We start from the raw sequence: 27,300 nt of genomic DNA, 5'->3' as shown, positions 1-27,300 counted from the left end.
CTTATGGACTCAGCAGATACGGTCTTTTCTCTGGTTATCTGCAAGCAGCCAGTACCCTTCCTCTCTGCAGGGACTGTACCTCTAAGGCATGAAGTGGAATCCAGGCATGTGTTCCCTCAGATCCTGCTTCTAAAGGGCTTAGCATTCAGCCCCACAGCTATCTGAATGCACCTGTTTCCAAATTCTTCTGCTGCTTCTGGAGCAGAGATGAGACGTCACACTTAACAAGAGGGCCGTAATGTGGAAAATGGAGGAAAAAGGAGGAAAGTGAATCTTCAGAGAATTTAAGTGGTTGAGAGGGGAAGAATTCCCTCATGTAAGTGAAATTTTAAAGAAAAACCACACCAATAAGATGGAATTTACCTCTTTCTAAGCCATTCTCCATTCTCCATGTAGCTAGAAGCATCTTTTAAAAATCGAAATCAGATTATGTATTACTCTGTAAAACCCCTTCAGGGAGCCTCACAGCTCTTAAAACCCCAACTGCTTCTGTGGCCCACAGGCTCACAAAGATTCTTTGCTTGACCAAACTTCAATTAGGCTCCTGAACCTTCTTCTAGGCCCATCTGTGCAGTTCCTTGTAAAACCAGTTTTAGCATGACTCTCGCTAAGGCAGTTTAACCAGAAGCCCCACCCTGGATATCCAACTGCCCTCCTTACATGATCTGGCTCCTCATTCCCTACTATCCCCTGGTGGTATCCGATCACCCTGCCCTGTCTTCAGCTAAAATCCTATCAAGTGCTTGCAGAATCCCCTTCCCTCCTGATTTTGGTAATTTTCTATCCAGTGACACCACCCCTGCCCACCCCCCCACCCCGCCCCACTCTAATCCTTGACTATAAATTCCCATTGGTCTGTGCTATATTCCAAGTTGATGCCTTTTCTATCCTATGGTCTCTTTGAAAACAAAACAAAACGGTTTTTAATACTATCTAGCTCTGTTTTTTTTTCTTTAAAAAGGCTCTCTATAATCTGAGTCCTGCCTAAATACTCTGACTATATCCCCAGTACCCACCCACATGCACTACAGTCCAGAAATTATCATGTCCGTTTGTTTATTTTTATTGATTTATAGTTTGTTTCCTCTGTCTGGAGTGCTGCTTCATGTGAACGTAAGTCTAGACAGACTTGCAAACTGCTCAAGTCCATCAAGGCTGACACATAACAGGCCTTGGTCATTATTTGCTTAGTGAATACACAAATTGACACTTTTGTACTTGAGGACCTTTGATTACACTAGCCTTCAAATTTAAACTTGACCAACCCATTCTTATCTTCATAGTTCGGTTCACTAACCATCTCTCTTGAGTGATTTTCCTTGATATATCAAGAAAAAAAAATATATATATATATCAAGAAAATTATGTGTGTGTGTATGTACGCACACACGTGTGCATGTATATATATATGATCAAGATATATGTGCATACCTCTCTCTCTCTACACACACACACACACACACGCACATATACCTAATTCCTAACTTATTCATAATCTTGATTGTTTAATCCACAACTGATCTATTGATTAGCTCCCTCCAGGACAAGGCAAAGTCCATGAGGGCAAACATTTTTTCTCTCTTGTAATTCACTATATTTCCAGTACCCTGTAGAGTGCATGACACATAGTAGTAACTCACTATAGTAGAGTCTCATGATAATTAATTTGACTTGCGTTAAACTATACACATTAAAGGATTTGTGGGGGAGATTTCACTTCCCATTTTACTCAATGAACACATGGCTGGGGCAGTAGAGATAACGTTCTTTCCCTTTTAGGTCTCCCTACACCACTCATCACATAAGTATCCCTACACTCAAGAGAGGTTTGGGGTTTTTTGTGTGTTCACATTTTCTGATATTAAGAAATAACTCACTGCTGGAAATATCATTTTTATGGATAATTCAGAGGACTTTTTTCAAGTTGGGTTTTGTTTTTTTGCATTTTTCAGCCTTTCCCACTAACCTCAAAGTCTAAACCATGCCTGAGATTCAACAGCATAGAAAATATTAGGTGAATATCAAATGAAAGTTCATCTTTCAGGAGAGCATGGAGAAAAGCTGCTGTACAGTGCTGTTGTTTGATGCACGTTTGAAATTTTAAATGTATAGACATTCACAGAGAGTATGGTGATTTTTCATATAAAACTGTAATATAATGAAACCAGTGAGATTTAATGAGGATAAGAACATGGCAAACTCCCTTGAGAACTTATTTTCTTGATCTTAACGTGCAACGGAGAGTTTTAAACTAGAGCAATGAAGTGTTGCTACTAAATTATATTAAATAATATTTGTAAAGCATTCTATAGGGTTTGGAGTGCTTTCACATGTCATATTATATCTAATATTTAACAACCCTGGGGAAGAGATTGTTGTTCTGGCTGTGAGATTTGTCCATGCTCATACAGTTAGCAAACTGCGGTTATCAGGATTAAATGTAAGTATTAATATTCAAGTTTCACACTGCCATGTAACTCCATCCAGAAAAATGTGATGCCAAACACAAGAGGGACACCTGCTCCCACAAGAGAAATAGATTTTTGTTGGACTCTTAAGACCTAAAAATAATTGCTATTCAGAGTTATAACAAACAAAGAGAACAGTGCTTAGTACTGAGAAGGTGAAGTAGTTTTTAGCGTGAAGCCAGTGCTGTTTGGGGTGTTATAGGATGGATGATAACCAAAGTCAGCACTTCCCCTACAGAAGCATATGCCTCTGCACAGTTGAGGACATGAGCCCCTCATCCTTCATGTGGTGATAGGAAGGTGGATGTTGCATCTGTAACAGTCCCAACCCCTGCTGTGCAGGTATAAAAATGCATCCATAGAAAACAGGTCTTTAGCTGATCTCAGACAACTGAATCCAAGAGGAAATGATATTAAAAAATTAATTTATCAGATATAATTTTTATAATAACCTATTTTCTAAATCTACTGTTCAATAAGAATAGTTATATTAAAGAATATACTTCTAAGTGATGTGCATGCCTGTGCATGTGTGTACACCAAGGAATTGGACCCTTGCAGCTGTGGGTATACAACATGTAGATGTGAGGGTAACCGTTATTGGAAGTCAAGGTTAGTTTCTTCTTCACCCCACCCCAGGCTTTGGTGGTGGCAGAAAAAGTGGTGGAAGTCAACACAACTATTAGCCTACTGTCTCTCTACTTTATGCAGTAAGGTCATTAAATTTTCATAAAGATGTAAAACATTATTTTCTGGTAATTACATAAATAATACCACATTGGGGAGAAACTTAAAAAATAGAACATTTCATCACAAATAAAACATAACATTTAAGTACACTAATATATAAAATACTATTGGAATGGCTGACTTCTTTTTCTACGGTATGATTTTAGGTAACTCTTTGGAGCCAAACAGTAAGACATTCTATGAAAACAGTTAAAGATAACAGAGCAGCAGTAGAATAAAGACTTTGTAATTTATAAAAGAAGACAATAGAAACACCAAAAATTTTTTTGCCACTTGGCAATAAATAGCATTAGATGTTCAAACTCTTCATGTCACATTGTGTTATTAAGATGAATAATAAAGATGGCAAAGGATTTTCTTATATATACTATGGAGAGTCAGATTGCTCCCATCCATGGCTAATAATATGTTTCATTACTAATTACCTTCTTTAGTATGGAGTTTTGGAAATTAGGTCAAAGTTCCTTTTGTATAGCTGAAAAACTGCCATAGAAGGTTTTTATACATGCCTGAGTTTGAATCCTGTTGAATCTGACTCTAATATTAAATAAACTGTCTCAGTCTTTCCCCCATCACTAAATTACTATAATAAACTTAATTTCTTCATGCATTTGGCAAATAATTGAAATAATAATCCATGTCAAGTGTTTAGTGGAGTTGTATAGATATTAAATACTAATATTTAGCATTCATAGCAAGTCCACTGAAAATGGTGGTATCTATTAAAATGTGCTGAAGAATATAATGATAGGCTCTTTTTGGGAACTGGGAGAGAAGGGGTCATATATAGATAATTTTTAGTTTGAACATATGATTTAAAGTTAATTTGCTAAATAAATGTTACCTATTATTATTACTGACTAGCAATATCTCAACGTGAAAAGTTCTGACATTTAGAAAATACAAAATAATTTCTCTTGGAACAAGACAAAGTAGTTTTTATTCTGAATGAAAATAAAAACTAAAAGAGCAAAAGTAGTATGTCCTGGAACCTAGAGTAGCAATATTAGGAGTGGGACAGGGAGCTGGGGAAGGGAGGAAATGTGAATCTCAGAGAGCAGAACCCTGAAATTCTGAATAGCTGCTTAGAGACATCCTAATTCCCATGACCTCCCCTTGCCTTCAGCAACAGTTCCATGGGGAAACCATCATATTCAAGTCAAGGATCATTCTCATGGGATCTGCCATCTGCCACGTCGATTCTGAAGGATAATGTTCAAATCACAATGGCATTGAGTCTGCATTAATGTCCTTTGAACACTAAGAATATTAGCCATGAGCCAATAAGGAAGTAGATCCAAATCCGATCTCTCTACTCACTCAGGCTCACTGAGAGACTGCCATGATATGTTGACTAAGAACCTAATGTAAAAAACTACCAGATCACACTACTTCCTAGAATAATTATTTTCAATATATGAGGAGTATGCCAAGTTATTTCAAAAGACAAAAGTTGGCTCTTAAGCAATAACTTAATACATATTTGAAAGTATAATTTAGAAAACTCTCACACTTATTCCTAACAATATTGAATAACATGTTCAATTTATTATTAAATTTATATCTAAGTTCAATTAAATTCAACCCAAACTGAATTATTACTTCATAGTATCACAATAGTATGTTTCATGCTAGAAATACAAGCTATACTCACTTCTTCTACCTTGTAGTTATTCACGGTGTACTTTAAATGCAGCAAAAATGCTTGGCATTTACCAGTGTAGGAAACTGGTGTTTATTTAACATGGTTAAAGCACTCACTATTCTATATTCAGGGGTTTTTTTGTGCCTTTGAGTTAAGAGTGGCTAAAGCTAGGGAATTATATTCTGCCATATAATGTCTGCTAACCAGCTAAGTTATTGAGGTAGAGAAATACCACTATGCATATTAAAGAACAGGCTTGGAAACTCCTCACTAAGAATGCCAGATGTCTTGTTCCTATTTTATTTTAATCAATTTCAAATGTTTTTACATTTTGCTAGATAATGTCATGTGTTAATATCTCTAATTTGTGATGCTAAATCTTTGGTTATAGCTTATTTTTAATATAGATGCAGCAGGAAGGACCATCTGTTTATTTTAAACGTAAAAAAATATTTTCACTGTGTGGACTTGCTGAATGTAATTCAGTTTGCCTGTGGAACTTACTGCCTGGCATTATTCTAGCTCCCTGATTATGTGATAATTAAACAATGTTTGTATTACTCAGTGTATTGCATAAAAAAGTAAAAACATAGATGTAGTTTTTCAAATGCCTCCAAATATTTTCAAGTTTTCCATGAGTATAAATGGTAACTATCAACAATTACCAAATGCATAAATTATATTTAGTAAATATTACTTAATTATAAGACCCTACATAAGAAAGATTATACAAATATTATCCAGATTAAAAATAATGCTGTACTCAACAGCTTTATCACTAGCAGTTTACCACTTTGGAAGGTGAAGTGTATCCGGTAACTGTCAAATTTTTTATGTAGCAGAACATAAAGATATCATCTTAGCAATAAAGATGGAGAACACTTTTCAGAAGTTCATCTTTTTTTGATTACTAAAAGGAATTTTTCTGACTTGAATTGCTGGTTACATGATAAAGGATAACGGGGTTAGGTTCTATAATTGATTGTTAAGATTGTCACCAAATTCTATAGGAAAGCAAAGAAACAAAACATAGCCAAGAACAAAATACAAAGCTACAACTGAAGGGGATGCCCCAACTATGTATTTGATTGTCAAATAATGTTAACTAACTGTTCAGGATTCTGAGTCAGCTTCCAACACAAAGTCTTGCCCAACTACCTTCAATGGGTGATTCTGACTGTAAATAGACGCAATTTTGGGGTAGAATGTTTTCCATGTGAATAGCTGGGAGGCAAAATAAGGTTGGGGAAGAAAGGAGAATTGATCAGGGGGGACACATACCTTCGGAACTACAGCACTTAATGAGCCCTCCCAAGAACTCCATTGTGCTTACTTACAAATTCACTATAAAATTATCAAAGTAGCCTTTCATTTCTAATTATAATATATAAAATTGGGAAATACATCTGAAAAGCATATAGGACTTATTTGCATATGGGAATATATAATCAATACCATTAAATTAACAACAAAATTATAACAAGTTATTTTCATAATGAAAGGGTTTAAAATAATAGTGCTTCTAGATAAAGCTAGTTTTTTAAAGTCCTAATTATTGAAACTTATGGCAAGAAAAATTACTATAATGGTGAATGCTGATTCAGGATCTTTTATAAAGTACTTTATAGTGAGGGCTGTGACTATTTTTCTATTTATAGTGGCAGCTCTGGTTAATTACCTTGTAATGTATTGTGACATTAATGCACTAGTAAACTATTGGAATTTACACACCTATTCAGTAATAAAATCTGTAAATTGAAAAATACATATAAAGTCACCATAGACATAAATTACGGGACCAAATGCCATAGGATCACATTGGAATTAAAGAAAATCTCTCAAATTTACTCATCAGTGGGTAAGAGCCACTGAATGGATATATTTTGGCTACTTTGAAATGCTGATTACAACATTTTATTCCAGGCTATTTGGTAACAGTACAGAATTTTCCATATGGTTACTAAAAGCTTGTTGGCCACAGTTAAAATGCATAATTCCAAAGAAAAATATACTGTGACAAATATATTAATTTCCCAAAATATTTCCCTAAAAAATGAGCAAACCTGAAATAAATCAAGAAAATTGAAAGGAGGTAGAATTGTGAAACGTGAATTAAAACTAAAATGTTTCATAAGAAAGGGGCAAAAGAAAAAGGAATAAAATTGTTATATCTATATCTATGTATATTTTTAAAGCAATTATATAATTACTTTTCAAGATAGGGCTTTAAGTCACAATTTCAATGTTACCAATAATTAGATCATTGTCTCAAATATTCAAAGTACAATCACTATTTAAAAAAATGCTAAGTAGTCCAAAATATTTCAGATGAAAACAGAATAAATGCTAAAATACCTGAAGCAATATGATGTGTTATTGTATGTTAAATAGTTCATATTTTCTGTTAAAAAGTTATGTTTGCTGATATTTATAACTATATTAATACACTTAAATTTTTTTGGCTAGCTTGATAAATATTAAAAAAAATAAGTATGGTTTCCCTATAAAAAACAGTCAAGACTGTAAAATACACAAGAATTAATTCATAAAGCAATAATTCCCAGAACATTAACAACATGTAGACAAGAAACAAAATACAAACAGCTACAGGTCAATGTGGGAGAGGGAACATCTAGCTGTAGCTTTTATATTCATAATATATATATACATATATAATTATAGCAAAAAATAGAAAAAGAAAAGCTAAAATGAGTAGCTAATGTTAGTTTTCAGGCATGTTAGAGGATATTGCTATGTAATCTTATAAAAAGTTATTGGAGGTAAAATTTCAAATTATTTAAAGAAACTAATTTATCTTATTCTATTAATTCAAATAAAAACCCATAATGTACATGAAAGGTTATCTCTCCTCTCTCTGTATAGATATATATAGATAGAGATAGAGATATAGATATAGATAGATAAAGATATATAGATATAGTCTGTCCAGAAAAAAGTCCAGCACTGTTAATATAATGAGAAGAGTTTCCATGCAACATCAATGTAACCTGGCAGCCAAGGAGAGTGGACCGGAATGCACATGCATGAACAATAATGACTTCACTGTACTAGTCAGTGAAGGCAGCAGATGCTGTTGAGTGAGCAAGTATACTGTGTTGGCATACCATTCAAAATGACTGAGTGAGTAGAGCAATGAATCTGCATTAAATTTTGCATTAAACTTGAATATTTCTTCATGGAAACTATTCAGATAATTCAGAAGGTCATAGGTATGGGCAACTGGTGATCAGCAGCTTCATCATGGCACAGTGCCCACCCATGTATCACATCTCGTGCAGAATTTTTTGGCAAACATCGAATCATCCAGGTAACTCAGCCTTACTACAACCCAGATTTGATACCCTGTGACTTCTGGCTTTTTCCAAAACTAAAATCACCTTTGAAAGGGAAGATATTTCAGATTGTCAGTGAGATTCAGGAAAATATTATGGGGCAGCTGATGGTGACTGGGAAAACTGTGTGAGGTCCCAAGGTACCTACTTTGAAGGGGACTGAGGTGTCATTGTCCTATGTAAAAATGTGTACAATGTTTTTATATCTTGTATCTTCTTTAATAAATGTCTTTTTTTTCATATTGTGTGGCTGGATAACTTCTGGATAACTTCTAGATAACTTCCAGATAACTTTGGATAACTTCCATGGCTGGACAGACATATTTTTAAAATATTTTATTTATTTTTAGGCAAAGTGGAAGGGAGAGAGAAAGGGAGGGAAACATCAATGTGTGGTTGCCTCTCACGTGATCCCTGCTAGGGGCCTGGCCTGCAACCCAGATAGGTGCCTGGAGTGGGAATTGAACCAAGGACCCTTTGGTTCACAAGCTGGCACTCAATCCACTGAGCCACACCAACCAGAGCATAATATTATATATATATATATATATATATATATATATATATATATATATATAGTATAGTTTATTTATAAAATTTGACTGCATGTAAATTCCAACAGTTTACAGTATAATTTAAAATAGTAAATAAAGATGATGGGTGATAGTTGAAAGTTGAAAGAAAATACTTGTGTTTCCAAGGTAATGGTATTATGCCATATCTATCCCATTCTCAAGACTATTTTAGAAGTAAAATACTAGATTTAAGAAAAAAAACACATGATTTTTGCAATGTTATTTTGGTGATTTTTACAAACCCCTTGATCTAATTATTATTATTTTTTAACTATAAGACTACAGCACATGAGCTCGTGACTATAGCTGCAATACTATTAGTCACCATACAGTTTAGGGGAATCTCTGGGCCAGTGTAAGCAGGGAAGTGACATGAGAACTAGAAGGTATCCAGACAATCATTCTAAAGTCGTGCTGGTCTGCTCGGCTCCAAAGCCCAATTTCTCTCCATGTGCCTCTGCAATGAATGCAAAATTACACAGTACTAGCCACATCTTATCTAGGGCCCACCAGATGCCAGGCTTTGCTCTATATTACCCCTCATCCTCACAAAAAGTCACCGTGAAGTTCTTATTTCTGATCTTCTGTGCACCAGTTGAGTAAACTGAAGAAAATTCTAGGATTCTCAAGTTTAAGTGTATTCGCTCTAAATCCTTTCATTTTATCAGTCAATTTTTGTCTTACTTCATTCTCCATTTATTTTATTCTTTATCTGCCTAAGGATGGTAGTCTGAAATGGTCCCCAAATCCTCCCTTTCTGTATTCAAGTTCCTTTGGGTTGTGAAATGGAGTCTATTTCTGCTCTCTGAAGTCTGGGTTTGGCTGACTTGTTTTGGCCAATGAGACACAGCACACAGGACACAAACAGAGTCCTGGAAAATGCCTGAATGTTGGGACTTTCCTAGGTATGGCTAGAAATCCTGTCACCATGGGAATATGGGAATATGTCTGCGTGAGTCTGCTCGATAATGAGAGCCATATGGTCCTCAGCCCAGATGACATCCAGTCGACTACCACATGTGAGTTCCCTCCCCTGCAAAACCAACCTGCCTGCCAACTGCTAAACATCCAAGCGAGTGCACACATGACCAACTCTGAGAACTATAGCAAATGTTTCTTGTTTAAAGCTGCTAACTTTTAGTGGATTATTACACATCCTATCCAAGACTTTCTAGTACTCTTCCCAAACCATACTGAGATCATGTCTGAAAAACTGAGTTACATTAAGGTCACCAACTTGCATAAGTAGCCTTCCATCTTTCACAGGAACAACATGCTGCTAAGCATTAACATAGCGAAGACAATGCATCAGTTTAAAATTCATCTATTCCTCATGTATGGTGAGGGATTATGTCATAAGCATCCAAGCTGTTAATTAATATAAAACCCTTAGAGGCATTTCTCTTTCTTTCTCTGGTCTCTTTAAAATATTGCCCAGAGTTGCCATTGCTGACAACACATTCCTGCTTTTCCAGTCGTCTTTTACAAGTCCTACTGAAACAGCCTCCCTCTGCCAATCTCTCATCATCTATTCTGATGTCATGGATATTTTTCTCATATCAAGAACTGATAATGCTATGATGGTGCTGTGATGTAACATCCCACTGACTTAGGAAAAGTTTGTAAAAATTAAAAATATTTCATCATTTTTTCCAGGATAAAATACAAACTCCTTGGTGTGTGATACAGAATCCTTCATGAGCTGCCCTATTACACATTTCCTGTCTTTTCCTTTAGAACTGTTTCCACCTTACTGTGCATTGAGTATATTTCCTTAAAAACACCACAGCGTTCACATACTTGTGTTTTAGTTCATTCTGCTTCCTTCTTCTCAGGATTCTCCTTTTGTCCCCACTCCCTTTTCTCCTTTAAAACTGATGGGTAAACCTTCAGAACCTAGGTCGTCACCTTTAATTTTAGCCACTTAGAAACGGTCCTATGAGAGCTTTACTATGTGCCAAGCACAGGCCATTGGTTGGAGGAAAAATAATAATAATGACACTCTCTGCCTTCAAGGACCTTACAAAAGACATAGGGAAACACGCACACTGAAAAATAAAATACAATGTCTTATGTGTAAACACTGAGCCAAGCACAGGGGCATTTGAGGAACAGAGGCATTCAGTTAGCTCCTCCCTGGTACAGAGTCACAAAAGCTTAACAGAGGACAGACTGACAGCACTTCAGAGGAAACGGGTGAGGCCGGAGGGAGGACGGTGAAGGGATTAGTCAAAGAACAGTATGCATGACCCACGGAGAGGGAGGATGGTTTGGGGATTGACTGTCTGAGGGAGGAGGTGCTGGCTGGAGGCGGACAAAGGGGAAAAAAAGAGGGCCACTATAATAGCATGAACAATAAAAGATAATAATGATAATAATAATAGCTTTGAAACACTGGTAAAAACTTAATGGCTGAAATAGAAAAAGAGACCCCTGGCAGAAGAAAAAGCATGTATAGAAAACGTGCTCATAAAAATAAACCTAATGGTTTTATTGCATCAAGTAATTAATACTTCTGAAGGTATAAGGGAATATATTACCTTGCTTTAACATGAAAAATTATTAACCTTAGGATATTTGATATTAATAAAATAAAAAGACATGTCTATATCACATGAGCTTTACTATAAAATGTTTCAAAACCAATACATATTTCTTTTTTTTTTAAGATTGTATTCATTTATCTTTAGAGGAGAAAGGAGGGAGAGAAATATCAATGTGTGGTTGCCTCTCCTGCATCCCCTGCTGGGAATTGGCCTGCAACCCAGGCATGTGCCCTGACTGGGGATTGAACTGCAATCCTTTGGCTTGCAGGCTCATGCTCAATCCACTGAGTTATGCCAGCCAGGGCTCCAATACATATTTCTTAAAAGCAGAACAACAAATTCTGTATGTAGACTATGTAATTATAAATCTTATTTTAATTTTTATTGACTAGTTTCTTGAAAAAAATCTTAAATAGGCGGTATCCACTTAAACTACATGATTTTAATTTATACATCTTAAAACTAAATGCTACTAATACTAATTTTTAAGAGAATGATAATAAAATATAAAATATAAATTTGTAAGGAAATAAATATGTCAATACTTAGATTAAGCTATCTTAATTTATTAAAAAAACAAGATAATATAAAAAGAAAGTTCCAATTAAAAATGTAATGGTGATCTGCTAATCTCTAAATCTAGGTTGGTCTGCAACTGAGCTTCCACTAGTTGAATCCCTATGCATTTCTAGTGCTTATTTTGCTTTACAAACATTTCTCGGAACCATATTTCACATTTTAGTGTAGCTCATAAGTAAGACTCATTCTGTCATCAGATTTCTTACACACCATTCCCCCTGCTTTTAAAACAGATTCTACATAGTAAAATACATATTTACAATTATCTTTGACTTAATTGATTGCCTTCATCAAAGAACAGAGTTCCACTTTCCTTAAATTAAGAAGAAAAAAGAAAACTCACCTCTCACAGGGGGCCTTTCTAGCTCAGAGTCAAGGTGAATTGGTGGAGAGATGTACGATACCTGCCCATGATGTGCCTGTCCTGTGGACCCAAACATAAGCATTAGAGACTTAGCCGTTATGTCCTTTTACTTTTTTCTGTTTTATGACTCACATTATTTCTCTCTACACTGAATTAATAGCCATTATACAGTGTAGACAGGTCAAGCCAAACATAGAAACATTGTATCATCCAAACATCAACCAATTAAATCAGTCTTTCTTACACAATTCAGTTTTTGTTGTTGGTGTTGTTGTTATTGTTAAATTATAATTTTATTGTGGAATAATACTTAAAATACAATTAAAATGATTTAAGAAAAATGAAATGGAAAAACCCAAACCCAAAACATGCAAATTATAAGTCCTAATGTTTAATTGTTAGATTAAACAGATACTAAGTACTCTGTGAGTCTGTGATACATTTCCTAAACATTCTTTATTCCTTCACTTATTCGTTGCAGATTGGCATCAATGTCAAATAACACTTTGATTAGTACTTACTTTAATAACTTTACAATCCTAATTAAATTTTTTATTTTAGGATATACTTACATTCTTTAATAAAATGCTACTTTTGCTTATGACATTTGATGAGGAAAAAAATGACCACAATATAAAAACCAGGTAGATGAAGCCATTCTCTCTTGCTTACAAAACGTTCTGCAAGCTCATGTGTTTGTAATGTACTTTCTGTCTTATGAGCTAAAGCATTAAAGTTGATTTGAAGGATGAGCATCTTATTAAAGCAACTGCTATATTAAAACACCCCCAAATTTTTCCTAATGTTCAAAGCAGCTGTAGTTTGTATAATGATGATCCAGCAACCAATTTGGATTTCATAACAAGAAAGCACAAATACAGAATCGGTTCAATTTCTGAAGCTACTTTATATAAAGAAGGTTTGAGTAGAATTGGAGGACCCACTACTTTCTTCCTACGATGGGAATATGCAGTTACATTTTACACATTTACTGCAGCAATTTACAGGGTTGTTAATCTCTTTTCCTAAACAAGGAAAGTTAATGATACATAGACTATGATAACAGTTAGAGTAACCTTCCCGTTTAAAGTAATATTCAACTTGTAATAAACTGCTGATTCCTCTTATGAGGCACATTTCAAATAATTAATATGGCTCCCTGTTGATAGTAGCTGCTGTTGCTCCCAGCACTCTTCTAGCTAACGGCAGGCACAGCGGAGTCGCTGTAATATACCAAGCCCCTCATAATTGTAACTGGAGTATTGTGCACGCACTGGCCATGTTTCAGTGGAACAATAAAGGTACTATTATAAAGGAAATAAGATAGGGATTGTGCATTGTTGGCAGTCTGTGTGTAATATAGCTTATTGAAAACTTCAGATTATCTTAATTATAAAAACATCTGACGCTTACCTCTGTTGCATATTTAGTTGCAAAAACATTTTCGTTTTTAAGTTCCTGTGTCATTACCAATGAATTGGTTTGAAACTTTATAGATCACGTAAATGAAAATAAGAATCATTCACTTTATATGTGTTCACCATAACCTCATCTTATAAAATAATATTGATTTCTTGTCTAATCAAGGAACATGGCTTTGACCACAAATAATAATAACTGCCATGTACTCAAAAATACCTCAGCTCCTTTTATGCATCCAACATCACTATGAGGATTTAAAGGTAGGTACCAAGTTAATATTCTTATATATAAGAAGGAGAGGAAATTAAGCAAATTGCTCAAGCACATGCAGCTAGTAATTAGCAAGGTCAGAGGCATTCTGACTTTAAGTCTATGCTAAACCTAGAAGAAATATGTATAGATTTTAGTGACTAAACTTTGACAAATACAGCCTTTGAAAATGCCAGCTCTATATTCAGGTTTAAGTAGAATCCCTTTAAGTCCACATTAGTCTCTGGTCTTTAGACAAGCATGAAACGCCAAGAGTGCTGACCAGGGACACTTCAGGCAGCACTAGATCACCCTGTGGATGTCCTGAAAGGGAATGGGGATGTTAAGGAACCAGCAGAACAGGATGGGGATTATTGATAATCAAGTCTTAAACTTACACTGCCATAATTTTCATTCTCTCTCCAAGGAGAAATCTAGCAAACCACAGGGGATGAGGCATGGCAGGAAACTCCACCTTGGGAGGAAATGACCGAAACTCTTAAGATTTAGAGGAAGATCTGAAATGCAGTAATAGGTTTCAGTCTGGGGATGGAGATTTCTGACTGAAGAATAAAAACTAAAAATTATGGAGGTTACTGTCAATTGACTAAGTATAAGAAAAAGCTTTTTTGGGTTCTTTTTTCTACTGTCAATACTTTACTTGCATATCGGATCATCAATATAGTTTTTCAGAACCACAGAAAGATATTTGATAGGGCCCCAAACCCACATTTTAGACTCAGGAAACTATCTTGAGAAATTGGTGGCATTCAAGAGTGAAATGAGGTGGCAGTTGTCAATCCTCATGTCAGAGAACAGGAAGACAAGCAAACCCTTTACAGGAACCTATAGAAAATTGCCCACAGCCCTCATCCTCTCTTACCTTGGAAGCCTTTCTTAGTGAGCCATCATTTTCAAGGCATGATCTTTCAGTAGTGTGGAGACATTAAAAAGAACCAGAGCTAGTTTTTTATGAGAACACATACTTTTCCCATCAGGCTTTGTGTGTAAACTAAAGGCAGTTTAGCATAAAAGTGCCTGGGAAACATAAATGCCTATGTCAGTATCTGGAGTGTGCCACTATTAGCCGTATAACTTAGCCATAGAAGTTAGTTGTTAATGCCAGCAACTATCAAACTGTTTAACTTCTATGTGCCTCAGTTATATAATGGGATTATAATAGCACTGACCTCATAGGGATGTTCTGAAGACTAATTTTACACTTCTGTTGTAATTAGAACTGTGCTTAGTACATAGTACAGTACTTAGCAATTTTAGCTATTACTATTATACATCAATTATTTATTCATTAATCCATTAATCAATATTACTTCAGTGCCTAATACATGACAGGTGATTTTTTTAGTTGGTTGACACACATCACAGAACAAAATGAATGATGATCCACACCCTTATGTAGGGGAAGGCAGCAAAAAAGCAATTTCCATAATAAATACATCAATGATATTATATGCAATGGTAACAAATTAGAACAGGCTCATGTGGACCAGGATTGAGAGGGGTAGGTTGCAATTTTAAATAGGATGACCACAAAAGGCCTAACTTAATTTCCATCAGCAGTATTTGAAGAGTTCAAGAGAAGACAAGAGATATCGGACTTTTATAAGAAAACTAAAAAGATAAAACTATAGATAAGGGTGCAAACCTAATTTAATAACTAAGAGTAAAGTAATGAAATGGTGCTGGTAGGGGATGCTTTTTCCTAACAGATTTATTTCAAATATTACACATATTCTTAGTCATTCATGTGACCAATGAATAAGACAGATAAAATGTGAAGATATACGATTGGAAATATGAACACAACTTTTTTTCATAAAGTAGAAACAAATTTTACTAGCACACAGCCCTCATTGGTTTCTCTGCTTATACCTTTTTTTTTCAACTCAAATTTTACTCATTTTCTATATAGTGTTATAAACAAGTTTAACAGTTTATGTCCCTCCTGGCAGATTTGATGACTTTGTTTTGTTTGTTTGCTTTAGAATTTCAACTTCTGATCTTGATTATATGTTCCAGAGATATTACATTTCTCCTCCCTACGAAAAATAAAGTAGATCTCAGATTTTTGCTCCTGGGGGTTTTAATATTATCATTTTCCTTTACAATATTTAGTATAATAGGCAGTTCCATCTCTACATCTGTGCCCTACTACAACCATCCATGCAGATTGAGGGAATCTATACGAAACTATATTTAAGAACAGCATGGAGAATTTTTCAAAGTTTTTCCAATACTCTGAAAGTAACTAAGCCTCCTCAAAAAGGAGTTTATTTACTCATTAAGAATAACCTTAGCTACTGATGAAAAACACCAGAGGTCAGTGTCTTGTTTGTTGCTGATGGAAAATTGGGCCTGCGTAGCATTATAGCAGCTTGCTTTTTCTGTCTTCAAATCCCAGTCTGACTATAACCATCTGGCATTTATAAAGTCAGTTTTCAGGGGAAGATGTAAACACCAATCAAAAGTAATCATTAAAGAAAAGATTTGTGAAGCTGCCGATTTGATACCTATCTTTTCATTCAGGTTTCTTTCCCCCACCCGTTCATCTTATTATTCATACTTATTTTCAGTGAATTTAGTAAAATAAGAGGTAGCAAAGAAACAACTTCATGCTTGATTTATTGAGGATATAAAGTTATTGATGAAGAAGCAAAGGTCAGTGATGGGCTTTTCCCCAGTGAATATTACTTGAGACACAGAAAACAGAGTGATGTGAAATTAAAGTAAATTTCTTGTGGGGTGTGTGTATGTGTGTGTGTGTGATTTCAATCAGCAAGTATTTCTCCAGAACCCACTCCCTCTGTGTGGTCAGTAATAACGATACCATATGAACAAGTCAACAACAGAAGCCCTCCACTGAGAGATTTAGTTCTAGATGAAAGGTTGGGTGGTGACTTGAAGTATGATATGTAACCTCAATAAAGATGATAGAGAAGGGCATGACAATAGCATCTAACTGAGGTAAGTGACATGAGGGACAGTACTGAACGAGGCTGAGACTGAGGGAAAGGCAGGTGGTACTTAGTGAAAAGCTAGGGCTGGGGGGGCCCAGAAGGAATGTTATAGGTGGATAGGAACAGATCAGATGAGGAAGAGGGACAGGGGACAGGGAACCACAGATACAGTGTGAGCAAAACGGTGATTAAAATGATAAAAATATTCAAAAAGGTACAAAAGCAGAAAGAATGAATACACACGAAGGGAAGCAGAATATGCCACTTGAAAATATGCCACTCTGGCTTATTGGTTATTTTGAATTAAAGTTTCTTGAGAAAGAGCAAGTACAAGAAGGACCCTCTGACCCTGCTATGTCCCCCTGAAAGTGGGAAATAAATCTCCCATGTTAGGGTACCCTCCCTGTACCAAGAAGGTAGAAGGCATCCTTATCAACAAAGGTAGGGAATTCAGGGCCAAGAAAGACATATAAGCAAACCTTGTTACTTCTTCACCCGTCTACTTCTCCAAACCCAAACTCCTTTGTCCTGTCAGTTCTTCAGAAAACATGGTTTCTTAGTCTAAAAGCTTCCTGCTCTGTCCACTCCTTTGAGTTTCATAGTTTGATGGGTCTCTGCTTCGTTAGAAATGAAATTTGTCTTTCTCCTGTTCATCTTTCTAATGTCAACTTAATTATTAGACAAGCCAAAGATCCTAGAAGGGAAGAAGGTGCAGTTTTCTACCACTACCTGTGCCTATCACCAATGGTCAATTCAGGGTCTTTATTGTCACCTGTCGGTTCCCATGTCCCCTTCCCCATTCCAGAATATGCTGAAGCAAATCTCAGACTTTGGATAATGTCAATTGTAAGTTATTTGAGTATGTAGCTATAAAATAAAAAAGTTCTTTAAAAAACAATAATAATATCATTATGGTACTAAGATACATTATGAAAAAACAAATTTAACATAAAATTTAATGCAGCAATTTCCAGAAAGAAATCAGCAAGAAATGAAACCTTTCAGCCTGCAAAATATCGCATTTGTCTTGGTGCTGAAATTTTGTTGAATGGAGAAATTCTTTATGTTTATGGTGAATTTCAGATGCTCACAAATATAGAGGGAAATATAGTCTACAAAACCATACAAATGCATTTCTTTCTTTCACAAGCATGGAAAATAGACTTGGTCATCAAATGACAAACACTGCATTTTGGAAGCATCACTTCAGAATTATTCCATGGAAGTCGCAAAAACCTCCTGTAGCAAGCATTACAACCATAAATTAGAAGAATATATGGAAAAAGAAGTCAGAGCACTTATCATCCCTGAATTTCTAGTTTTGTGTAATCCTTCAAAAATAAACAAGAATGAACACATTGGAAAACTGAAGATCACGTTAATAAAAATGGCTATTTTCTAGGAGCCCGATACTAAGACATAGTTTGAGGTAAACATTGCTTTCCATAAAAAAAACGAAGTTACTAAAGCTCTGTAAGGTTAAGTGTATTTTCAAGGTTACACAACAGGGTGGATGGGAATTAGGGTTCAAGTCCAGAGACCATGTTATTAACTACATAGCTCACTGCTTCCACATCCATGGGGGTGAGAAGAGAAGTCAAATATAATATAATTTCTAAAACTTTAAGAATATTTAGTTTTCTTCTGTTTCTCAGCTGCTTAAATTACTATAAGACTACATCATGGTCCAATCAGGATTCTAAAATGATGTTTCTCAGACAATGTATAAAGTGTTACATTCTACGAGAGTAAAGTATATGATCCTTTTCCTGGCATTTTTTTAAATGGAGGACTTAAAAAAACATTGGGTTTTAACATGTATAAAGGACCCGTGGACAAAGCCAAGGGGGGTAGGATTGAGGGTAAGAGGTGGGGGTGGGTAGAGCAGGTGAGAGTGGTGGTGGGAAAATGGAGACAACTGTAGTTGAACAACAATAAAAAAGAAAAGCATTAGGTTTCAGTAATACAGATCTACTTGAATTATTTTGATTTCTAGAAGCTGGATAAAGGACTTCTGAAGTGGATCTCTCCACCCTCCAAACACATACATGTTAACATATTTTATATTACTTTTAAAAATCATATTGAATTTACTGGGGTGATATTGATTACCACAATTATGAAGGTTCCAGGTGTACAATTCTAAAATACATCATCTGCATATTGTACTGTGTGTTCACCAACCCAAGGCAAGTCTCCTTCCATCCCCATTTATCCTTCCTGTACCCCCTGCTATCTTCACCAACCCCCCTCTCCCTCTGGTAATCACCATGGTATTGTCCATGAGTTGTTTATTGTTCCTTTGCTTAGTCTCTTCACCTTTTTGACCCAGCCCCCTAATCCTCCTTCCCTCTGACAGTTGCCAGTCTATTCTCTGTATTTATAAATCTGTTTTTATTTTCTTTGTTAGTTTACATATATTTTTTTCATTAGATTCTACATATAAGTGAAACCATATTGTACTTGTCTTTCTTTGACTGGCTTATTCACTTAGCACAAAACTCTCTAGGTCCATCCATGTTGCTAAAAAAGGTAAGGCTTTCTTTCTTTCTTTCTTTCTTTCTTTCTTTCTTTCTTTCTTTCTTTCTTTCTTTCTTTCTTTCTTTCTTTCTTTCTTTCTTTCTTTCTTTCGTATGGCTGAGTACTATTCCATTTTGTAAATGTAATACATCTTTTTTACCTTCTCATGTACTGATGGACACTTGGATTGCTTCTATATCTTGGCTACTGTAAACAACACTGCAATGAACACAGGTGTGTATATATTCTTTCAAATCAGAATCAGTGTTTTAGGTTTCTTCAGCTATATTCCCAGAAGTGGAGTCCTTGGGTCATAAGGCAGTTTCATTTTTAATTATTTGAGGTAACTCCATATTGCTTTCCACAATCACTGCACCTGTCTGCATTCCCACCAACAGCGCGTGAGGGGTTCCTTTCTTCCACATCCTTGCTGACACTATTCAACAAACATCTTTCCTATTCTTTATCAACACTGTACAAAGCCCGAGTTTGTCACATAATGGAGTAAGAAAACAATAATGTTGAATCCATTAATATTAAGGCCTATTCCATTAAGCATGTGAGCATTCAGGGTGGAGACCTGTGAAAAGCTAGATTAGAAATATCAAAACTGGTTAACAAAGACAAACCTAATCAGATAGACTATGAACACAATGGTCAGCGACTACAGTTGGTCAATTGGTATGAGACATACAAGGAGCTGTTCCCAAGGCTTCTTCTCAGCCAGAGCAAGTTTGATTTAGGAATAAAAGTTACCTCAAAATTTTGCTTATGACTTATGGTAAGTAGGTTGATAGTCTGCTGAATATGCTCACCTCCTAATTCCCAGAATCTGTGAATGTGGTATCTCACATAGCAGATGGGACTTGGCGGATGTGATTAAGGTTAAGATGTGGAGATGATGCTATCGAACTACAGGAGCTCTTAGAAGTCAAAAAGGAAAGCAGAAGAGTCCTTAAGAATGATGCTATGTGAGTAAAACTAGATAAGCTATTGTTGACTCTGAAGATGGAGGGAGGGAAGGAACCAAGGAATGGGGCTACTTTTAGAAACTGAAAAGAACAAGGATCCTTCTAAGAGTCTTGATGAAGAACTGATTTTTAGCCTGGTCAGACTAGAGTAATGTAAGATAATAAATTTGCATGGTGTAAGCATTTAAATTTGTCATGATTTGTTCCAACAGGGACAGAAAACTAATACACAACTTAATAACTGGTATTCACTTTCATTCTAAAATTCCTGTTCTTATTAACTGTACTAATTATTTGAAGAGGTAGCACAAGAACATGGTACATATTGAATGGGGACAAAATGACAGCATAGGGCCAACCCGATGACCTTCCGCAGATGGCCTTTCTTTCCTGTTTCCCGCATATTTTCTTTCTGGCATTACTCCATGCTCTTAAACAAATTCTCCTCTCTGCCTCTCCTTCTTTCTCTGTCTCAAACACATATTTATTTATTTGAGTTTTTGCTATATTAAAACATATGGATATTCTGCAATTTATCAATCCTGCTCTTAAAGGTAATTTAGACCTTCCACTGCTTACCATGCCTTCCAATACATTTAGATCCTTATATTGCATTTAGATCTTAATATTAAGGATCCAAGAATGCAATATGCAATATTAAGAATGTACAACATCATAAAATATTACAAATAGCACAGATAACACAACATTCTTTTAATCAGAAATAGGATAGCACTTCACAAGACAGTGTAATAATTTGATGACTGCAACTAAATGTAAGCATAAAACACAATTACACATATAATGACACAGTTAATTGGACAAAACAAAATACCAAAAATGGAATGGTTTCTTTATAAATCCTCTAGCTCAACTTGTATAATTTAGGAATAAATAGGCCCAGACAACATACAGGACACCTCTAAGGTCACTCTCTAGTGCAGGGCAGAGGCAGACACACGAAAATAGTTATATAAATCCTAGTAATGTGTTCTTTCCTCTGTACTACTCTGTCTATTTATTTTTTAAAAAACAATAGTACTAAGACTTTTTATTTTTAGAGTAGTTTAAAATTCACAGCAAAACTAACAGGGAAGGTACAGAGATGTCCCATATACCCCCTTCCCCCAGAAGAGGCGTACCCATTATCAGTGTCCCCACCACAGTGGTACGTGTGTTACAGCTGACGAACCTATACTGATACATTGTAAGCATCACAGGACTGGGGCTCACTCTTGCTTTGTATATTCTATGGGTTTGGACAAATGTACAATAATATGTGTATATCATTATGGTATTATATATAGTATTTTCACTGTCCTAAAAATTCTCTATGTTCCACCTATTTAATCCCTGCTCCTTTTTTATCTTTTTTTAATGATAGAAAATGTAGAAATTACATAAATGCCATTGGCTAACAAAGTTGAGCTAGGAATGATGTATAAAAGGAAGATTCTAAGTCAATTCACTTTTTTGAAATTATGTAGGTAACAGATTTACTCTGAGAATGCAATTAATAGTGAAATAATGATTATCAGTGTCTACTACAGAATCAAGTTTCATTAGATATGAGTTCCTTTATCCTCCCTACCCCTTTAATAAGTATTTCCTTTTGGTTCATTTCATTGTTATGATGTTCATTTCAGACAGTTTTAACCAAAATAATAAACATAAGGAATAAAAGTAACTTTTTAAAAGAATTTTCTGTCACCTAATTTTTGGAGAGATACTAAGACAGTCATTTTGGGTCAACTTGGAATCGATCGTAACCATGATTTCTGGCAGTCAAAATCTGACTGTGTAAGTGGGAGACTGAAATGTAGGCAAGCTTAGCTATTGCTTTGGATCGTCTAATATATCAGCTGCATTGCTCATAGATATTCAGATATTTCATGGTGCTTAAATAACACTCTGTGCAGGACTATGATAATGAAGTAGATATGGTCTTCTTGATGATATATTTTTGTTCAAGGATTAGTTGTTCTAAAATTGTAAGATTTAAAAATAAATTATTTAATGTTAGTTTTATAGCAGTTACTGATTCTGGAGCTTGCAGAGACAGAGTAAAATAAGTCTTCAACCTGAATAATGACAAAAGAGAAAGGCACTATGAATGAGCTTTCATTAATTTCCTTTATTACACTTTCATCCATTAGGACGATATTTAATGAGTGCCTACTAGGTTACGAATACCAAGAATAAACCAGGAAACTGTCAACTTTTGGAATTTACAATCAGAGATATAAAATTATAGGCTTCAACTGGGAGATTCATTTGTTAAGGTAGGTCTAATAAATATTTGTGTGACTCACAGTTGGTGTTCAGTAGATACTTATTTTTATCTATAAAAAGGACAAAAATAACCTTGATAATTGAGAATTAAATTTCCTTGGGTGACTCAGGAAAGCCTGACAGAAGAATGAACACAAGGCTAATGCTGCAATTCTGTAAGGATGAACTTCTCTGTTATGTTCATGCTGCTAATTCACTTGTACTATTTGGAAACATGATTCACCAAATTACAAAGTACTTTTGAAGAGAGAAAAAGATGAGGTATTGTCCATGGTATTTTATTTATGACATAACTTCATAAAGAACACAGTGTTGATTTACTGAACACATATTTTTACTTATAATTCAATTTACCTCTCAAAATAAGTAAACTAATATTTTTAACATGCCAATTATTTAACCTTTTTCAACATGCAGCATAGATAGCAAATTCCAAGGTAACAAAAAGGTGAAATAGACTTTATATTCATTATTTCCATTACTAAAAGTTGTATAATATTGAAAAATTTGTGTTCTCCAGCAATTGTGTATTACACGGGAAAATGTGAATAGCAACCAAGTGCATATATTTTATACTTATATTTGTATGTATAGTTATACATGCACATAGCTTGGATACTCTCAAATTATTCTAGAATTCCTTAAACTTATTTTACAATTTGTTATAGTTTTAGAAATAATCAAACCAAACCTTCCTTTCACTTCTCTAACCTGCCTTTATTGAAGGAGTAATCTAAATGAACACATTTAGTGAAGATTTTACATAGAACAGTTCAGACATCAGAGTCCGTGAGGACGGGAGGCATAACAACTACAGTTTCCACGTCTTCTCTGACATCCTCGGACGCACTAAGGTGCATTACACATTGTATGAACTCAATGCATTTCTGGTGAAAGTTCCTATGAATAATATTAAACAAAATTAAAACATGTTAACATGGCTAAAACTTTGGGAAATTTTCTTTCAAAAATAGAAAGAAATCCATAGTGCAACCAATATTGTTTAATTGGGAAATGTGACACATTTGATTACTATGATAAGCCTGTCAGCCTGTTCATTTCTAGCAGACAACATTCATGGGGTTCTTGATCGTCTCTACAAAATGAGACACATCCCAATTCCCCCAAATAATACTTTAACCAAATGCATTTATATAACGTAGATTTATTTTATATGTTCTTCTAATGCATTTTATCAATTTCATTTCCCTGAATAATATACTTATTAAGTAGGTGACAATTGCATTAGTATGATAAACTGAAAAACTTGGATAAACAGAACTGAAAACAGTTGATGCCATAAAAGAAGACTGAAACTATGTGTTCAGAAGAAAGGGTTCTGGTGCCTGAAAAGAGATATCAGAATTACTTCAAAGGAGAACTAGCAGGCGAAAATTTGCCTCTAGAAAACCACAGGAGCAAGCAGCAAGAGGAAAAGTGTAGACCAGAATATTCACAACAAAGAGGTTTGTTCCCTAGAGTACAGAGCCAGGATGCTGGCCTGCTGTGCTTATGTTTTTAAAGTTCTGCTTCAAAGCCTATCCTAGCATGCTAAGAAAAACATGTTAAATGTTCTTCTCCCTGCTGATAGATCAGAAAACATCCAGTAACACTAACTCCAAAAAAAAAAGCTTGTTAAAGGAATCTGACATAGGTGGATAGAAAGAAAATGCTAACACTTCTCCCTAAGACCCCACTCCCAAGGATACAAAACTAGCAGCTGGATTTGACAAAAAAATCATCAATGGAGTAGTGTGACAATATAGAGCTCAAAGTAAAAGCTACTCATTGTACATTACTCGCAAATGGTGCTCATTGGGTACTTTCTCTCTGGGGTCCTGAGCCAACAAATCTCAGAGAAGAATCATAGCAAGCATACTTCAGAGAACAACAGAAAAATTCAAATACTCCATATACTTCTTATAGGTTCAGTGTGCAAAGAAGTATTTCATACATATTATCATTAGGCAAGACAACAGAGGAGATTTTTATAAATATACACATATGGTTTGTGATATTAATTGTTCTTTTAAAGAAAGACCGAAAGACATTTATTGTCCCCACAATTAGGTCAGAATTTCTCCTTCCTTTTCATCAATCCATGTGACCTGTGAGAAGATCTCTCAGGAAGACATCTCAGCAGGACCCAAGCACGCTCATTTAGTTCACAGAGACTAATATATGCCCCCAAAGCCCTGAAATGAGAAAATTCCTTGCAAATGTATTGCATGAATAGGCTGACAAAAGCAGAATCAGAATGACCCAAGCATAATAAGACTAGATTGGCACATACAGAAATAAAAGGATATGGATATTGTTGCAGGATGATGACAGTGAATTTTGCCATATAATTCTTTTCAATAAAGTCTAAAATATATCATTGCATAGAATGAAATTTCCTGTAGTGAACTTCTGACAGCTCCCTTCTGTGTGCTAAAAGGCTGTCAGATGAAAAATCTGAACTTTTGTAAAAATTGTTCATTTTTGACATTTATCCAACTTTTTGTTTGCAGTCTGAATCAAAGGAATTTGAAAAAGTTACAATCCAGCTTTACACTCAAAGAATAAGAAGCATTATTAGCATAATTTGAAGGTACTAGGCATTTATATTATACTTACCTATAAAAAGTGAAAATTATCATAAAAGTGGAAATGTTTATAAAATAACAGTATAGAATTTGACTGATTTTAAAATACTCTATATTAGATTTTAATAAAAATATTTTTTCATAGGTTTGCCATTTTATTTGATAGTTTTGTTTTCCCCTTTAAGAGACAGAAATACTATTTTCATATTTCTAAAAAGTCATCTTATTTTTTATTGTAGTATCATGTACAGTTAAATGAATCCCTTGGATCCTGTTATATCTCAATTTGGGTAAAAATTTTGCATAGCACAGTTTTATTTTTTTTCCTTCAGACTTCACAAAATAGTATCTGATAAGACATATTTCAGCTTGTCTCAAGTGAGATTAAAGTGATACTTATTATTCATAAAGGATTTTATTTTAAGATTTCTATTTGGGGAAACAGCAAAGAAGCAATAAATATTATTCCAATATTATAAAAAATCTCTGCTAATGTAAATCTAGATGATTTTATGGTATATAGAATAATATGTCTATTTTCTTTTCCAGCATTCTTTTGTTTCAGGATACATATAGCATTCAGTATTCATCTTCCTCAGTTTAAACACAACAGGTAGGCTGACCCTGTCCAGTGTCCTCTAAATTCTGAGATGTGAGTTCATCGCACAGGTTTGCTTGCTCAGAGGTTCTACATATCAGAAGACACCATCGGATTCTTCTCTGGAACTTGCTAGCACTAACAGGGAGAAAAGAAATTCCTTCTATGAGAACCTGAGCTCCATGAAGAATATAGGCTTGAAGATACCAGTGGTCATCTGAGGCCATGTGGAAGGAGTGTATCTGGAAAGTGGGCCAGTCAGAAGATGGAGAATTTAAGGACTGACATAAGGCCCTTGATAATAGAATATAAACACTTCCTTTTTTAGGCATGAAGCAAGCCTTACTTTTTGGATGTCTAGTTAACTGGACATTCAACTCTTTCTTTCAGTGCTAGCTAATTTGAATTAGGCTTCTCTTACTTTAAAAGGAAAGCATTTCTGCCCTGGCTGGTGTGGCTCAGTGGATTGAGTGCTGGATTGTGAACCAAAGGGTCACCAGTTTGATTCCCAGGCAGGGCACATGTCTGGGTTATGAACCAGGTCCCCAGTAGGGGGTGCTTGAGAGGCAACCACACATTGATGTTTCTCTCCCTCTCTTTCTTCCACCTTTCCCATCTCTAATAATAAATAAATAAATAATATTTTTAAAAAATCATTTTAATTAATACTGTCTGCACAAGCATGTGCATGTTGTCTGGGAAACAGAACTAAAAGAAAGCTAATTACTTCAGCTTTTTTTCCTTGACCATTCAAAAATTTACTAGTATCATTTCAAATCAATTAATTCAGCCATATATAACTCAACTAATACATTTTAATCTTTTATAGGACTTTTTTGAATAAGCATATTTGGAGGGCTAACATGATTCTTTTAATGTTACACATTATCAGTTACTCAAGTGCTTATGAAGCAGCAAGAAAGGGGAGACAAATTGGAAAATTTAGATAGCAATGTTATAAAAAACTAGAAAAAAACTTGCTAAATCATTAAATAACATATAAATCACTTCATATATGAGCAAGGGAGAAACCTTTATGGATATTATTTTATATACATTCAAGATCATGAAATCATGAAATCATCAAGGAGCACTGTTATATCTTGATAATGCACTTTGTGGACATCAGGCATCACGCAAGAATCTTGACGCAGCCTGCTTTGAGGATCCGTTGCTTATACTATGTGGGGAAGCTAGACTTGTCATTGTATCCTCCTTCCATATAGAAGGAACAATTGATGCTAAGTCATTATAATTACTTTTAATGCTCACTGTAGGACATACTTACTGATTTTAGAAAGAAGCAATGAGAGAGAGAGGAGAGAAACATCGATGTGAGAGTTAAACATCAATAGATTGCCTTTGTAGGCGCCCCAAACAAGGGACCTCTCCTATGTGCCTC

At 35.0% G+C, this 27,300-nt stretch overlaps 1 protein-coding gene across 16 annotated transcripts in view; it reads right to left on the bottom strand.

Moving 5' to 3' along the window:
* ADGRL3 (adhesion G protein-coupled receptor L3) overlaps nucleotides 1–27,300 on the bottom strand; it is a 770,297-nt gene that overhangs the window by 218,303 nt on the left and 524,694 nt on the right. For all 16 annotated transcript variants that reach the window (XM_053655018.1, XM_053655016.1, XM_053655023.1 and 13 more), the window contains one exon: nucleotides 12,260–12,340. In XM_053655018.1, coding sequence (XP_053510993.1) covers nucleotides 12,260–12,340 — 81 coding nt within the window. The remainder of the gene's footprint in view (nucleotides 1–12,259; nucleotides 12,341–27,300) is intronic.

This window comes from Artibeus jamaicensis, unplaced genomic scaffold (genome assembly GCF_021234435.1).
Source record: "Artibeus jamaicensis isolate MK-2021 breed Jamaican fruit bat unplaced genomic scaffold, CSHL_Jam_final contig_908, whole genome shotgun sequence".
Lineage (NCBI taxonomy): Eukaryota > Metazoa > Chordata > Mammalia > Chiroptera > Phyllostomidae > Artibeus > Artibeus jamaicensis.
The sequence above is the reverse complement of the archived record's forward strand: the minus strand, read 5'-3'. Positions and strand labels throughout refer to the sequence as shown.